The 17,152-nt window shown below is 40.8% G+C and overlaps 1 protein-coding gene across 3 annotated transcripts in view; it reads left to right on the forward strand.

Moving 5' to 3' along the window:
- Window positions 1-17,152, forward strand: part of cdh4 (cadherin 4, type 1, R-cadherin (retinal)) — a 229,305-nt gene that overhangs the window by 164,965 nt on the left and 47,188 nt on the right. For all 3 annotated transcript variants that reach the window (XM_076883786.1, XM_076883788.1, XM_076883787.1), the window contains one exon: window positions 13,805-13,960. In XM_076883786.1, the coding sequence (XP_076739901.1) occupies window positions 13,805-13,960 (156 nt within the window). The remainder of the gene's footprint in view (window positions 1-13,804; window positions 13,961-17,152) is intronic.

Consider the following 17,152-nt stretch of genomic DNA (forward strand, 5'->3'; position numbering starts at 1 on the left):
TTAATAATATGTATGCATTAAGTCCATAGTAACTACATTAATTGCAAAAAAGTGCAATAAACTACAAAAAAAAATTGAAAATCATTTTTGTTTTTTTTGCATATATTTCTACTTGGAGAAATTTAAGAGGCTTATCCTTCAAAACTTTAAATACAAAAAAGTTGCAAAAAATAGTTTACAACAGGAAATTTATTTTGAGTGTCTTCATAGTTTTATTTTGGAGATACATCAATTTTTATATACTGCAGGAAAAACGAAAAAACAATCCTATGATGCAAATTTGCAAAGAAAACAGCATCAAAATAAACTATTTCCAGCAGTGCAATTCGAGTTCTAAGCATCCCAGAAACTATTCAGAAAAGTCAAACATGACCAGTATAGGCTTTTAAGGCCTACAAGTAAAAAAACTACAATTTCCGCGAAAATGACGTCACTTCCGGTTTCGGGCAGGAAATGGCGGACATGTGACAGTTCGCGCTGACGTCTGTTTAACTGTGGGAAGTGTTACGAACAGCTGATCGGATCGGCAAAGCGTGTTTCTGGAATATTATGTTTTTGTTCCTGCAAGGCTTTTTATGCAGTTTTTGCAAAGCTTTATGTGGAAGGAAACCGTGACCGAGGACAAGCTGATGGCATAAGATGTAAGTACAACTCCTCCGGTTTCATATGCAAAACAAATTATTGCGCTAGCTTACACGGTCCAGGTTCTACAGGGATTTAAAAATAGTTATGCAAAACGGAGCGTGCTGCTCTGACCGGATCTAAAGGGTTAACAATGACTTTAAAAAATAATATAAAATAGTGTGCAACACCACTGAAGTTTTTTTTTTACCTCTCTTTTCAACCAACGGCAGTCACTCTCCAAATAACTTCTGCTTAGCTTTCCGAGCTTCCCTCGGGTCCTCTTAATCAGCGGTCTCCACCCTTTTTTGCGCCACGGACCGGTTTATGCCAGACAATATTTTCACGGACTGGCCTTTAAGGTGTCGCGGATAAATGAGGGAGGGGCTAATAATCGGCTCAGTCATTTTTAATGATCATTGAAAGCCCAGATCGTAATCGTGATTAAAATTCGATTAATTGAGCAGCCCTACTTCAAACACATCAGGATTTACAAAAGTATTGTATATTCAACAACAGCCATGGTGAAAAAAAGTGCACCCTCTTTTAATTTTAAGGTTTTGTGTATAATGACAAAAATAATAATAATGATCTGATTCTCATCCGGTTTTAAAGTTTACACCGTGTACCTTGTAGAGCCACTTTAAGTAGCAAAACCCTAAAATATGAAAAAAAATCATTTTCAGAATGACATATCAGTCTCACATTGGTGCTTCTGTGCTTTGAGTTTGCAGGCATTTGTTTATTCAGAGCTCTCTCGTGATCCTGATCGCAGCATCAAGCTGAGGTCGAGATTTTTCAGTGGGCTGTTGCAACACCTTGATTCTCTTCTGCATTTACTGCAAATGTGCTGGTGTGCTTGGGATCACTTTCCTGTTGCATAACCACAGCTTTAGCTGTTGTACAGATGATCTTGCATTTGATTCTAGAGTAGTTTGGTATACAGAGGAGTTCTTGGTGGACTCAAATCATCACCCCTCCACCTGGTATGATATGCTGAGATGCTGTGGTTATTTTTACAGTTTTTCTGATCATTGTACAGTCTAACCTTGGAGTAAATTTGCTGGGACATCCACTCCTGGGAAGATTGGCAGCTGTTTTGAACGTTTTCCATTTGTGAATAATCTTTCTCAGTGTGGAATGATGGACTTGGAAATGGCCCTATAAGCCTCCCCAGATTGATGAGCAGCAGCAATTGTCTCTCAAGATCACTGCTAAAGTCTTACCTCCTTGGCATTGTGTTAACATACACATGAACACTTCAGACCAGAAAACTGAGAAAACATCTGCTTTTATAGAGTCGGTCACAGTTAATGAGCCAAATAATAAAGTGCATTGGTTTGGCAGCTATTTCCCTATTAATTCCTCAGGAAGTGGTAACGGGGTACTTACGTTTTTCTTACCTCACATCTGCATTTTGTCTTCATTTTGTTCAAAAACACGAAGTGTTGTTTTTCATCTGAGGTGTTTTCGACTCAGTTTTCAAGAATCAGACGTTCTGGTGACTGTACATAAAATCAGCTGGTTTCGGCTGATTGGCGAGAAGTCACATCTCATATGAACTTCAGTTCTTGAATACACTATGGCTGTAATTTATATCTATGTCTTTATTTACACTGTTAGCGCCTCTTATGAGGACAGTGCTAACAAGAGTTGTCAGCTGACTCCAGGTTACACTAATGAGGTGAAAAGAAATTAATATCCGGAGAGATTTCTACTCGTCTCAGACATGGAGCATTTTTGAGTTTTACTCTGAGATTGCATAAATGTAGAGCCTAATTGGATTAAGCTCTTTAAGTGCTGCAGTGGTTCGATTTTGCAGTTTCCTACAGAGTGCTTCCTGAGTCCCAGTCATCACATTATCTGTCCAAATTATTACCCCACCGCAGTCGGCTGTGTAACATTTTTATATAATGTAATTAGAATTGAATGGAACAACAAACATCACGCATTATCCTGTAAGTGTAAAGGTGAGGTCAAAGATTTGAAATGTCTCCACTATTGTTTTCTCGAGCCTGTCTATTGGTGATAAAAACTCGCTTCAGTTTTTAGCTTCAAGGGGCAGAGTTTGTTGACATGTCTCTTTGGTTTAAATCAGGACATCGCTCACTCGCTTTTCCCCTGACACAATTCCTCAGATTGCGTCCCAGAATCCCAGAGTTTCATCCATAATGATAACACGCAGTTTCCAGAAATAAAGTTCCCTTAAATGTAGTTCTGCATACTTTACCTTTTCCTAATGGGGAAGTGCTGTCTAACCCAGCTTCTCCAAAAGATCTGCCAAAACAGCTCGCTTGTTTCCATCTTCTTAGAGTACAGGTCCTCCCGTTGGAGCTGTCCTGAAAGTATGATGCACTTTTCAGCTCTGGCAGATGATTAAATTTTAGAGGCCTTAGACTGTTTGCGCCATTTGATCCTGTTCCTTCTTGGCCTCATTACTGCTTTCTGCTCTTGGAACAACTCTTTCATGAGTGTTCAGCTCATAATGTAACTTTTAAAAGTTTAGGACTAGAAATCTTTGTCATGAAATGATGCATGCTACGGAAGAATGTTGCAGCTTTGCTTTCTTCTCGGTACTTTCTCATGGAAAATCATTGTCTGTGATTTAGAAGTGGCCACATATAAATAGATAAATATCCCATAAAAGAAACTGTAATGCTTATTTAATCAATATTTATACGGGCAATGGAATACATTGCTTCTGTAATTGGGTTAACCCACTGAGAATTACCACCCAAAGCCTCAGTTCCACTCAGCTCTGCAGAGCATTTTAGCATCCTGTTTTATAGCCTGCATCTTTAATGTTTACATTTTCTCTCACCAGTCTCATAAACCTTGTTTCAAGCTAGAACCAGACACCAGAACACCAGGCAGTCAGCATTACCTGCTGGCTAGATTTGCCCGCTAAAGAGGCAGATGAGAGGAAACATCACAGCTTCATTCTTTTTTCTTTGGGTGCACACTATCACCACTGAATAGTATTTGAAATAGCCGTAGATTTTTGGTGCGAGGACAGTTCAGTCTGCCTTTGTGAGATTCAGGAAACGCAATCTCCGACATGATAAGTGCAGAGAATTTGTGTACAAAGGAAAATTGTGCACAGGGGGCTTTTCTTTGTCGCTCTGTGTCTGAAGATGCGTGTCTGTCCCTCTGCATTGTCCGTGCGTTTGAGTGAAAGTATGTGTCTGTCATTCTCAGCATCCCCAGTCGGACAATTAGAAGGTGACAGTCCCATTAGAGCTGGCCCGCTAGTACAAAGGCTGAGTGCTGTTGTGAGTGACACAGAGCTCAGCCTCTCACTAAATAACTGTCAGTCTGCCCTCGTCCACTCTGACCCCTCTGGCAGCCTCCCTCTGAGCCACTTGAACTCCCCTCTGGGCGCTCATTGGCAGCCTTGGCAGCTCCCTGAGCCAAGCGTGGCCCTCCTTTCAAGGCAGGCCTCTAACTGATTGGTTGGACGCTGCTAGCCTTAGGCGTGCCAGAACGGCTTTCAACTGGCCTCAGGGTGCTGCTGATTGGCTAGGCTGTCACGGACGCAGGTCTCCTGTGGGAGCATGTGGCAGCAGCTTGGGTTTATGGGATGCAATTTGACAGAGGAGGTAGATGGAGGGGAAAAGTGCAAGAGCAGCAAAAAGCTCCCTGCTCCTCCCTCCCTCCATCTGTAGCTCTGTCTGCTGAAGTACATCTCTTTGCTGTTTGTTCTGCTCCTTCCCTTTAGTCAGCCTTCCAGCAGCCAGTCATGTCTTCACTTATAATTATCTTTGTGGCAAATTTCTCTTTGCTTGGAAGACCTATAATACGCTTTACCTATCATCCTTATTTTGAAAAGCCTAGCGTAGTGTAGGAGACTATTACTTTTTAACGAGTTAAATCTCTCTGGGGGTCTGCGGTCTGCTTGGGGTGGGGTAGGACAAGTACGTCAACCTCTCCGCCTGTTTCATTCCTATTGCAGAATTTCTTTCTAAGGGAGACAGAATAGTTGTATTTGCTCTGTTCTTCTCCCACGCTGCGAATCAGGGAATTAATGCCATTGTTAATGCAGAGAGACCACTGGTACATTTCAACAGGATTCTCGCCTCTTGCAGAGCTCATCTAAATTGCCTGGCTAATGCTGTAATTGGGTTTGTGAGTCACTTCTTAACTTCCATTAATATTTGTTCTCCCTCTAATTGCCCCTTTTTCCTATCCTACATTTCATTCCTCGGTCTGGCTAATGGTCTGAGGTGGAGGCAGTGATGTGTGTGCGCTTGACAGAACATCTAATCTATTTTTGAGCAGGTACATGATGTTAAAGCTGTGGGACTTCTTTCTCTTCACTGGTTAATGATGAATGGCATGCAGGATGGTTATGGAGGATATTGGAGTTTAAGAGGAAGATGTCAGAAAAGTTCACACTCCAAATTTGTGGAACCACCCCCAGATTCATGATCCAAGTATACTAAGGATGAGAAATATCTGTCTTCCAAAGACTTCCCATCTTAAGGAAAAGAAAAAAAAACACTGTTTGAAGGTTGTTTATTGGATATGCTGCTGGCATTCTGAATGCTTTCTGCTTTTCATTAAAAGACATGTTCCTTGACGATGCCTCTGCCTTCTCAGAGATTTTCTCCTAAGCTTTCCCCCGCTCTTATCACACTCACCTCTAACTGGATTGTCTTTTCCTCTTATATATCACATTAAAGAAAAAGTTCCTCTGGAGGGAAAAAACATCACCCCCGAAAGGCTTTAGCCTTGTTTTCTTAAATTGTCAAGAAAGGAAAAAAAAACCTGACTCTATTATCTTTAAATCCAAATCTCGCTCACAGAAGTGTTACCTCAGGAAACCTTAAGAATTCAAAGGACTCAATTCAATTGACTGTATTAGAAAGTGAAAAAAGACCAGTGCTAGTACCGGAGCAGACGAACCTTTCTCAGATGGCAACCCGGCTCGTTTGTATTGATGGGACTCTCACTGCTTCCTTTCCACTGGGAGCAATGGGAGAATGGGGCACATGGGGCTGAGAGACAGACAAACTAATACGCAGCACAAATACAGACTGCACATCAAACGAAAGGAAGGATGTGTAAGGCAAAAAAGAGACCATATTCCAAAGCTGTAGGAGCTCAGTTCATTTTGTATTCAGTTTCCGATCCATAATGGACTACCCTGCCTTTGTGCTGTTCTTTATGAGTATAAGGGATAACTGTGTGCGACGGTGGCTGTCAGTGGCTCTCGCTTGAGAGATATTAAACCTGAGCTCTCTGCAGCTTTCCACTCACAGGGCGCCTATGTGACTATTTTTAAAATCATCTGCACCATTCCCTTCTCATGACGCCACTTAACTGACAGGTTTTACCCCATTTGTCGCCACTCTCGCACGCGCAAGGCTGTTATTGTATTCCGCAGGAAGAAAAGTTGGGAGGCTGGCAAAAACTTGAGGTCCTACATTCTCTCTAATTGGAAATTTTGTTTCCATTTTGTCAGCCCATGTTTCCATTTCTTTCATCCTTCACTTTCTTATTCCCTCCTATTTCATTTTGTTGGATGTTTGTGTGGATGGCCTATCACACTATTTGAATTCCTCTTCCCCATCAAAAGCAGGGTACATCAGCTTTGAAGAGTGACAAGCACACAGCAGGAGGGATCAAAGCAATGCAAAACTGAAATTTAAGAGGAAGTTAAAAAGCATGTAGTTTTGCCATTTCCCTCATGTTCAACAAAGAGAAAACAGATACTGTATAACAGCAGGAAAAGATGAGACATTATCAAACACAGCGATTTTCAAGGATGCCTGTGTAGTTCTCAGATGCACAGATGCTTTTGATAATGCCGTTTAACATAGCAATTCGTCCGTTCGCAGAAACGCGGGTTGGGAACCATTCCCGCGCCCCTATGACTGCAAAGGTTTGTTGTCAGATCGGAATACTTTAACCCAAGTGGTGACACCAAAGTCAGACTGCTTAAGATAAGAAAATCAATTGTCTTTTCCAGCGTGGCAGTGTCATTTTCTTTCCTTAAAACCACTCAGTGAGGTGCCACACATGCAATGAATCTGCTATGAAAGTGTAAAAAAAGGGAAAGGGAAACCAATGAAAGGATATTTTAAAAGAAATTAAATAGCTTGCCAGCAATTCCCCAAGTCAATGGGCAGCAGTGTAAAAAGGCGCTGTAAACCAAATACAAATGAGACATATGAGCTTGCAGCTGAACCCACCACATATTCACACTACTACTTCAGGGAAATGTGAACTAAGCAGCAACACCATCAGCGAACAAATGAGATCTAATTATCTCTTAAAACCTGGCTGAAAATGCTCAAAATCTTATGATTGATTCCTGTTTATGCTGAATCCATCAGCTCCTTAAAACAGAGCACCAGTCTACACTATTTCAGTTATAGATGACAAAACTATATTGTTATGCCCTGTGTGCACATATGTGCCTATGTACAACTTTGGCTACAAACTGAGACTAAAAGCAACGACGACTTGTCACTATATACCTACGAGGCATGAAGACAGTAAGTAGGTTCTATTAAAGGAATCCTGATATTTGGCAGATGTTGTCTTAACCGTGTTTGACAGCTCATGTCTGTGCCCTGAGTGGTTGGCATCATCTCCCCCCATAATGCATCTCAGCATGGAAATGTCATTACTTTGGCTTTTCCTGCATTTAACTACTTCATATTAACCATCCTTCAAACTTACAGACTTTATACCAAACTCTAATAACTGCTGTGCAGTAGGTGTTTTGATATTTGACTTTTGGTGGCATCGGTGACATTTACTCCTACCAAACATTATAAATAGACGACACTGACATGTTTACCACTAAGCACAGAATATTAAATGTGTCTGCGTTGGGTAGGGATCAAGAGAGAGAACTGGAGCGCAAGCCCCATAGATAAGAGAGTTAAATATAAAAAATTAATTTGACGCAGCTGTAGCATAGACAAAAGAGATGAAACTAATCATAGGCAGTCACAAAAATAAGATTCAAGGGGGAAAAACAACGCTGCATAATTTACAGTGCATTTGATCGTTACCTAGATACAGCAACATCAGATGCCCAACACAAGAGGGAAATTTAGATGTTTTTCAGTCTTATTGTCACTGAATCAATTTATTAATTATGAGTCATGGTAAGTTTTTATTTTAGAGAGACAGAGGCAAGAAATAGAGAGTCTGTAATTCCTTATATGTGTACACACAGAGAGATGCATAGATATAGATATATGTGTGTGTCAGCATTATTCAGACCTTCAGATCCATCTGTTGACCTCGAAGGAGAGGTCAAAGGTCATATGTGACATGATATTTTGTCAACTATATGTTGACAGATCACACCAGGCTTGTACTATGAGATTAAGATGCTGTAGTTTAGCACAGGTCATCTTCTAATTGGAAGGTTGGTGGTTTGATCCATTCTGCATACCAGAGTGGGCAAAAAAACTGAACCCCAAGTTGCTCTCCAGTGTGAATCCTAGAAAGAAAAGCATTTAGGCGTGGAAAAAAGTTCTATGCTAAATGAGGTAATTTGTGGGAAGTGAAACCCTCAAGGAGATTAGAAAAGAACCAGTCCATTTACAATAATAAGTTTTAAAGACATTATGTCAATTTTCCACAAAATCATTAAGTTGAACTTGAAGATCTTGCTGCATCTATGCCAAAATATAATGGATTGTTTACATGGCTGCACTCTACACCCCTACAAAGAAGTCATTGAAAACCTCTAGTGCTGTCATGTTTACAGACAGAGTTATGATATGCATGCAAACACTACCAAAAACATAACCTCCTTGGAGGATGTAATTAGACAGTGCTAAACACATAACTAGTCACCTGGCTTAGCTATTGTGTTGTAGCTCATTGCACTAAAGCTTATTTGGGGGAGTAGCTCTGCAGCCGACCAAGCAAGCTGCCTATGTAGCTGTGAATGCCGGTTTGTTTACACGTGAACATTATTTGCTATTCGTTCAGATATATGTGATAAAAGTAAGAATGCAACGACTGGTTATTTTGAATGAGCTCTGATATGTGGAGGCAGTGATGAGCAAGCTTGAACTGTTAGCGCTGATTTATTCTAGCGTTTCTTCTTAAATCAGTCATTTTTAAAATTAAAAAAAACGTTATTGATTCCAAATTTATTCTGGTTTGGTCTTTCCAAACCACTACAGCAGAGGTAAGATGAGTAGCACTAATTTAACCGCCCATTGTATGTTCACTGTCTGTGTGGGACATTTGCACGAGTACAGGGTATGCTTTTTGGACAAGCATTTGCTCAATTAAAAAAGTGATCATTAGTGGCAAACAGCACGCACCATTGTCCTCATAATAACAGTATATTAATAGGAGAGTGTTTTTTAAGCCTCCCTAACCTGTGGGGGTCCCTTTAATGTGCCCAGAAGGCAAAGCGAGGTGACTGAGCCCAGAGCAATAAAATATAGAGTGAGCCTGGAATGTGTGAAACCAAAGGATTACAACACAGGCCTGAAAGCATGGATGAGACATAAAAGAGGCCATCAAAGCGTGTAAACCATAGAGTCCCATTATTGTGTGACATTAGCCCATGGCACACATAACCCTTAATGATCCCATGGGTGCCTGCGGCACGCTGTCCTAATGACTTCCTGGTTAAAGGATAGTTGTTTCCTGGGAAAGAGAAGAATAGCTGCACACGTGCGTGTCCCTTGTACAGCAAAATCCGGCTGTGTTCATTTTGCAGCGTTGCTAGAAATAAGTTAGACTCGGAGTAAATAGATGAAAAACAGAGTGCCATCAAATAAACACCAAATTAGTCCCTGTTTATGTCGGCATCAAACTACTTATGCAGATAGGGCGATCATACAGGGTTGGATCAATTAAAGGAGATTTGGACAGACTGAAACTTCACAGTGCGCTAATTAGGCAGCCAGCCGCTATGCTAAATAAATGGAAATGTATTCCTTTCCGTTTCTTTTCTTCTATGTGTTTGCGTGCCTTGTGTCACCCCAAGGAGTTTAAGCAGAACACTAATTCTTCATCTAATTTTCTCCAACTCCCATTGCTTTCGCTCTCTGTGTCTCTCTGCCTCCATCCCTCTCCATCTTTCTTCTCACGCTGATAGCTTGTCTCCCAGGATCCTAGCAGTTGTCAGTAATCAAGGAAATCACTCTCAGAGAGCTACAAATAGGTCACTTATCTGATGTCTGTTCTGATCTGACTGAGACAGACAACCAGTTAAGTCCCTTGCATCTGCCTCTCCCTGCTATTTTAAGTGTGATTAGTAGCCATTCGATCTACTAGGAGGAACTGAAATAACAAGGAGAATTAAAGATGGGGATAGATAGACACTGAGCGAGAAAGCAAGAGGAGGACAGAAATCCCTGCTTTCATCATTAGCATTCTATTCAAATGGCTCAATTGAGCAGTTGTCACTCATGGGATTCCCGGGGCACCGAGAAACCGCGCTTCTTCATTTATTCAATTTATTGATATAAAGACTCTTCATTAAGAGACACCAACAAATATGACATCTGGTCTCATGTGGCCTTGATGTGGAATTTTAAGAAGGCATAAGAGCAAAAGGCCGCATGATGTGTAAGAGTTCCTTTGTCTCCTCTTTGGGCTATTATACTGAATTGCTAACTGCACTCTCTGAGCTTTGAAGTTCCGCCGAAGAAACAGATTGCTCGCAAACACACACTGTCGTTAAGTAAACGTGCACAAGTCCGCATGCAGACTCGCATACCCGTGGCAGGTGAAAATTTCATGATTCCCTCATGACGGCCTTGTGAATTATTGAACTGAGCTGGTCCTTTTGATCCACGCATTGGTGCACACAGAGAGAATCTCTTACCTGTCAAACACTTCACTAAACTCACATACATGACTACAAGCTGCTTCTTATCCACCCAGGAAATGTCTATGCTAAAAAAAAAGAAGAAAAAGCCGATTCGGGGTGGTGAATTTTTCTTTTTCTTCATCTTCTTCTTCTTCTTCTTTCTGGCTGTCCCTGCAGCTTGAGCAGATGTTTGTTGTTTGCGCGTGTGTGTATTTCTTCTGGTTTTGAGCACAGAGCCCTTAACGTGTTTGTCTCCTTCACAGATAAGACAGAAGATTTCACAGGCACGTTCTCATTACTGAAATGCATAATGCGTCTGATCTGCTCCACATTATCTGTCTGTTATCCAAACAAATGACATTGATGATGAGGGTGAATGATCAAATTATGTTATTGTTTATGCCATAATTTCATCCTGCTTTGATTGGCAGATAGTGGGTGTTGTGAATAATAAATGCAATTAGTCCTACAGTATCTTCGTGCTCCAGTGATTAAATGCCAAATGGAACCGCCTAAGTGCACAGATTGATAGAATTTTTACAATATTGTACATTACACCTGAACCTGCAGCATCCACAAATGGATCCTGTGTGAAGCGAGCTCAGGAAATGAAAATTGTGAAAGCTACAGAGGAGCGCTGCACCGTGGGTGTGGGAGCACCACGTTCGAAATTAAGAGAGAGGGTATCATGTTCAAACAGAGAAATGTTTTATGCAGCAGCCACCGTCACCACTGAACGGATGAAGTAATTTCATTTTCATGCATGATCTGCAGCCCCACAGACCAGGAAAATTGCATAGGAGGGGGAAGAGAAAGATAGAGAGAAAAAAGAGTCAAGACTTCCCTTTTCTTCATTTCTCCATTATTCCCTCTGACTTGTAACCATAGTGATGGTTCAGTCCCAATAAAGTAGAAAAAAAAACCAGGAAACCCGGCGTTGTGTTTAGAACGTGAGTTTGAAGTCGGAGGAAAGATTATTTGATTACCGCTGCAGAGCTAAAACACCAGCACCGAATTTAATTGGCAGCTATCCCGATTATTGATTGATTCTCTCGCTCCGCCTCCCATAAACCCTCTTCCTTCTACACTCACTAAAGTCTCACTACGGTCACTCAAACCTGCGTCACCTTAAACACATACGCACTGCACTCTCTTGCACTGCTGACATTTTTGGAAGTATTTGTACTTTTTCCTCTGTTCTACTCTTTTAATATATATTATTGGAATAAAGCATTGCAGCTTTTTTCCACTACAGTTAATGATTTTCCGTTTTTCTCTGTTTGTCTACAGTAAAACTTGCATATGCAAACTTATCACAATCGTATATAATAGATTAAATTAGAAGAACAAATTATTGGGCCATTTGTAATACTTTCAGGAATTTAATGAACAAAATGGTTAATTAATTGTTAAACACTTTTAATCAGTATTGTCAGTTGTAGCTTTGCAACCTATAATCAGCAGTGTGGCCACTTAACTTAAGCCCACCCTTAATCCTTGTAAAATCCCAGGGAAAAGTCAAGGTGAACTAGTTATTGACTATTGTAATCAGTCGTTTGCACTGCTTTGAGACAATCAAGATGTTTAGCCTCTTATCTCTCACCCAGTACTACCAAGCAGGCATCCAGTAGCTGAAAGTTATTGTACAACATGACAACAACTGCAAACATACAAAAATCTTTTTTAAAAAACCCCAAAAAACATCATTTTGCTATGTTTCACATTAATAACAGTTTGGGTTTTTTTGTTGTGAGTTCTTATTTAGTTTAACCACTTTACTCCCATGAAGTTATTTTAAAAAATACTGAGAAATTGGCTGGAAAGGATGTCATTTCATAAACATCACCAGTGGTAATTCTTTATGATTACTAGCTGATTTTTGTTGTAATGTGCAGCAATTAAATGGAAACAAGCTTCTTCCTCCTGCTCCCTTATTCACCACAGCAGGTAGCACAATGTGTGGGATTTGACAAGTTTTCACACCAGATGTAGTTCCTGACAGGTCGCTCTGAGGCGTTTGGGTCTCCTCCCGGTCTTGAACAAGGGATCTGTTGCTTGTTTAGTAAATGTGGAAGCCTCTACACTACAGAGACACACCAGTAATCAAGTGAAAACCAAGTGGGCTGTTTTTTAACATCTTTTGTTAACATGAGCTCTCAAATGTCCATCCCTGATAGAAATGCCCCTTTCAAATAAAAGGTATGAATTAGCTATATAAGTAGTATTTAACTGTACTTTAGGGTTAGTATCTGTAAGTATTTGTCCACAGACAGCCAAGCCTGTCCATGCTACTGGAAGGTGTAACTGCAAACATACAACAAGAGAGAAAGGTGTAGTATGATTACAGAGTTATAGGGGATATGTGTAAATATTTTATTTTTATAAAGTTTGCTAGTCCAGGCCCAAACTGGCCGGATTGCTGTTGATCTGGTTCTTGAGGTTATTCATCATTTATCTGTGAGACTTGTCCTGCAGATGCACAGAAAAGCCACAGTCTTGGTTTGCTGCTGGCAATGGTAGACCTCGTTCTGCTTCCTGGGAGATCGCTTGCAGCAATCTACCATTACCAGCTGCAGTCAGTATGGTGGAGTCTGGGGACCCATCGGGAATCTTTTGATGGCTAGGCCTCTGGGGGCGGTGGTCAGTTCTCGGGATTTCCAGTGTTGATATCCGGATAGTGAAAAAGTGGAGAAAAAAAGTCTGTTTTTTTGTTTTGTTTAACCTAAAACAGCTAATAAAAAGCAAAATTCAAGCTCAGAGAAAAATGGAGTACCAGTGGTGTAGCTTTTCAGTGCTAGAGATACTATCTCACAGGAAGTGGTGTCATGCTACGTCTTTTTTCTTTGCCTGTGACTAAATGTGTAAAAGCTGAAATGAGAAGAAATGTAAAATGAAGTCATTAATCAGTTTCACAGTCCAGGAAAGTCTCCATCAGAAATGCTGTCATTGTTGGACATGAAGTCATGTTGATTCTTTTTTTCAAGGCTTCTGCCATAATTCAGACACATGCCATAAAATCTGCCATAAAAGTAAAGAAAATCAAAGATCGGACAAAAATCTGCTGGCAGTACATCTATTTCCCCTCAGTGCACATTGTTCAATCTTCCATTTTCACCTCTGGGCTGTATGTTCAAAGACACAAAAGAGAGTTTTCTGTGAAAATGTTATCATCAATGTATCTATCAAACATTCCACATACTATTAGTTTTCTCACAAACTTTTAGTTTAAGGTCATAGTGTGTTTTTGACAATTTATGTCACATACTGTTCTGCTCTGAACATTTTGTACTTTTTGTTGCAATTGCAGGCAAAGCTTGAAAGGACTAAAAAAAAAAAAGATTTTCCTCTCTGTTCAACTTGCTTCTCTGGCTCTGTCCTCAGATCCGCTCCGATCAGGATAAGGATGTGGGCATCCGCTACAGCATCACCGGAGCAGGCGCTGATCAGCCCCCGAGTGGTATCTACAACATAGATCCCATCAGCGGCAACATGTTTGTCACCCAACCTCTGGACAGAGAAGAAAGAGCTTCCTTCCATGTAAGAAAGAAACGTCTCTACTCGCCTGTTTTTGTTTTCTCTCTAGCTCCAGTTATGTCTGTCTCATTATCTCCCAATTATCCCTGAGGAAATGTGCCGGGGCCCATCTCTTCCCCATCTACCTTTCCTTTTAACAAGTAATGTCGTCTGCCAAAACTAAATGACAAGTCAGGGTGCATTCAGAGCAATCACTGCTCTGATGTACAGTACCTTCACATCAGCCGCTCCAGGAGTTAATTGAAGCCGAAATCAGCTATGAAATGAAGACTGGTTTGACAAAACCCACTGCCGCGGAAACTGCCATATGGATTTGGGTTTAGCAGTGCAGAGTAGGAGGATTTGAACACACAAATGCAAAGTGATGTGCAGGTAAATTGTTGTGCACGTTTGTGCCATCAGAGCTAACAAGCTTGGCATATGTGTGTATGAGCTGGTATATGTGTGTGTTTCTGTGTATGGCATGCTGATTGATAGCTGATTTACCGTTAGTGGGCTCAGGTCTTCTTTTCCACCTCTCTTACTTTCTGTCTGTGTCCCACTTTCCTTTTTGCACTTCAATCCCACACATTGTTGCAAACTTACCTCATGCACTCTGAGCAGCTGCGCTGCTCATTGGGGCAGGCTGACAGCTGTATAGTTAGCCTACATGTGGCCTAGTGATTCCCTACCACACTCACGCACACATATGCACACAGAGAAAACCAGATGATTGGTCTCTCTGGAACCTCGGGTTAAACAGCTTTTCATATGTGTGAATTAAATATGCAGGGCCACATGAGGCTTGTGCTAATGCTAGGCCATTGGTTCATATACCCACATTACAGGTTTCAGTTTATCTCAGCAAAGACTAACACCTCCACTTGAGGTGAATGCCGGTGTCAGAGTCACAACTCCTGCGCGCCTGTCAGAGTGATGGATGGCTGAGCCGCCGATAGAGCTAATTCAAAAGCATGCTCCTGTCTCTTCAGGAAAGAGGGGAGGGGGTGCCTTCATTGCATACACTCAGCATTATGCCAACAGTACAAACTTTGAATGTATACACACAGGCATGCACATAGATATGGATTGGTAAATTCCACAAAGCTCTATGTGATTGTCTTCTTGATTAGTTTGTCTTGCTTTTCTCATGCAGATGATCCTCTTGTTCCCTCACTTGCTGCATTCAGACTCTGGTCACTGCTGACTGTGTATGTGATTGTTGTCTCTCCATACCTGCTCGTACTCTCAACCAGCAAATTGGGATCAATAAAGCAGGCAGGTTATTGGTCCCTGGGAAAGGACAGCGGCTCAGTAAACAGTTCTTATTTGACACAACCTGTAGTGAAAACAGCATGTATGGTTGAGAGCACTTCAAGTTGAATGAACCTCCTATTTAGACACCGTGGACCCATGCTGCTTGTGATGTGATGTATGATTTACTGCAGGAGAATGTAGCTAGTGATCGACCCACGGGAAATTTAGTCCATGACTTTCCTCCTTTTAACTTGATAGGAAGTTCCCACCACTACTGTGTGCCCTCATAGGCCAAACTTTGCTTGTTAGTTTTGGGTTCAAGAGAAAAGAGAGACAAGGCTGTTTTTGACAGACTAGCACCAGGGGGAAGTGATCTGTGAGGTGAGGAGAGTGGGTGTTAGCCTGAGCTTCAGTTTTGTAATACAGACCTACTGTGATGAAGCAGGGCACAAGGAGAATTGCAAGAAGAAAAAAAAAAAAACCCAGATGTGCTTTTTTTTCTTTTTCCATCTTTTGTTGCATGAATGCATGCACTGAAGCATACAGGAAGGGTTATAATCTAAAAGATCCGGTCATGGACAGCTGGTATACAGCATTTTTTCAACTGGCCTCAAATACAAGTAATTTTCTGGAACCATTATGCTTATTACTGTATTTATATTGATATTGCATTCAGCTACAATAACAGCGCTGTGAGGCTTGAAATGGCAATACTAACATGTTTATGTTGTGACGCCATGATGTTAACGTGTACTAAATGGCTTTAAAAATAGACACTAATGGTAATGTAATTAGTTTTGCAAGCATTTGGAGTTAAATCAACGAGCTGGCCACGTTTTTTATGCCATTCCTTCTAAAGCATGTTAAGATGTCTCAGTAAATAAGTTTAAACTTTGACCAACTGCTGGAACTCGACTTTAAAAAATCAAAAGATATTCAGATTCATTAGACTTTATCTTCTAAGCTAGGTTGTCTTAAACCCATGGCCTCCAAAAAGTAAGTCTAAGCTAAACTACAACTGAAATCATAAGTTATAAGTGTTATTGTGAACGAGGTATAATTAAAATAGTGTAAATGCTTATCTAACTACGTGTCATGTGAGCACGCGAAGATCCAACACAGTCAAGCGAACATTAAACACTCTTTGCCAGCTCCCTAATACAGAGTGTCTGTGTAGAGTTTGCCAACATGGGCATAGCAACATTATGGAACTAGCACAGGTAACTGCCCGCTAAATATACAGCAATTGGGTAGCTGCTCTGTGCCCTGCTTCCTGTAAGAGCCACTCATGCAGCAAGCTGACCAAATCCAAAATGAATATTTCATCTACACTATCTGCTGTTCCATGCAGCACGTGAGACAGAAAAAATTCCAACAATATCTTGATCTTCATGTTCATGTGAGGTTATGTATGACACATCTGTAAAGGATAACTCATGAGCTTAATATTCCATGCCTAATTAAGTGAGCGCTTCTTAATTTTAAGTTAATGCAATGGATTTGGTTTAGATGACTTGAAAATAAATCACCTCTGAACAGCCTACTGGTTATTTCTTTTGGCGAGATAAGAATAGCGCTTCACAATATTAATTTTACATGTTATGAGATGAAGATCTAAGTTTTGCCTTGCAACGCTCACGCCTCATACATTGGACTGAGGCATGAGTGTTGCAAAGTTAATTACTAATTAACTCTCAACATGAGCATTGGCCAGAAGTCATTAATCACTACATGAGTCTTTATCATGGCGGACTGTTGCTAGCTGAAATGTAGCACTATTCTCAGTGAGTATATACAGTTTATTTACTCATGTATACATACATATATTGTACATAGAGTACATATAGTGTAGGAACTAAAGAGAAGAAATTACGTGATTTTGTGACAGGCTGCTGGTAACACGATTCTTAAAGCTACAAGGTAACCTTGGCCTCAGAATCTTAGCAGGAAAAATAAACA

Source organism: Maylandia zebra, linkage group LG5 (genome assembly GCF_041146795.1).
Source record: "Maylandia zebra isolate NMK-2024a linkage group LG5, Mzebra_GT3a, whole genome shotgun sequence".
NCBI classification, from domain to species: domain Eukaryota; kingdom Metazoa; phylum Chordata; class Actinopteri; order Cichliformes; family Cichlidae; genus Maylandia; species Maylandia zebra.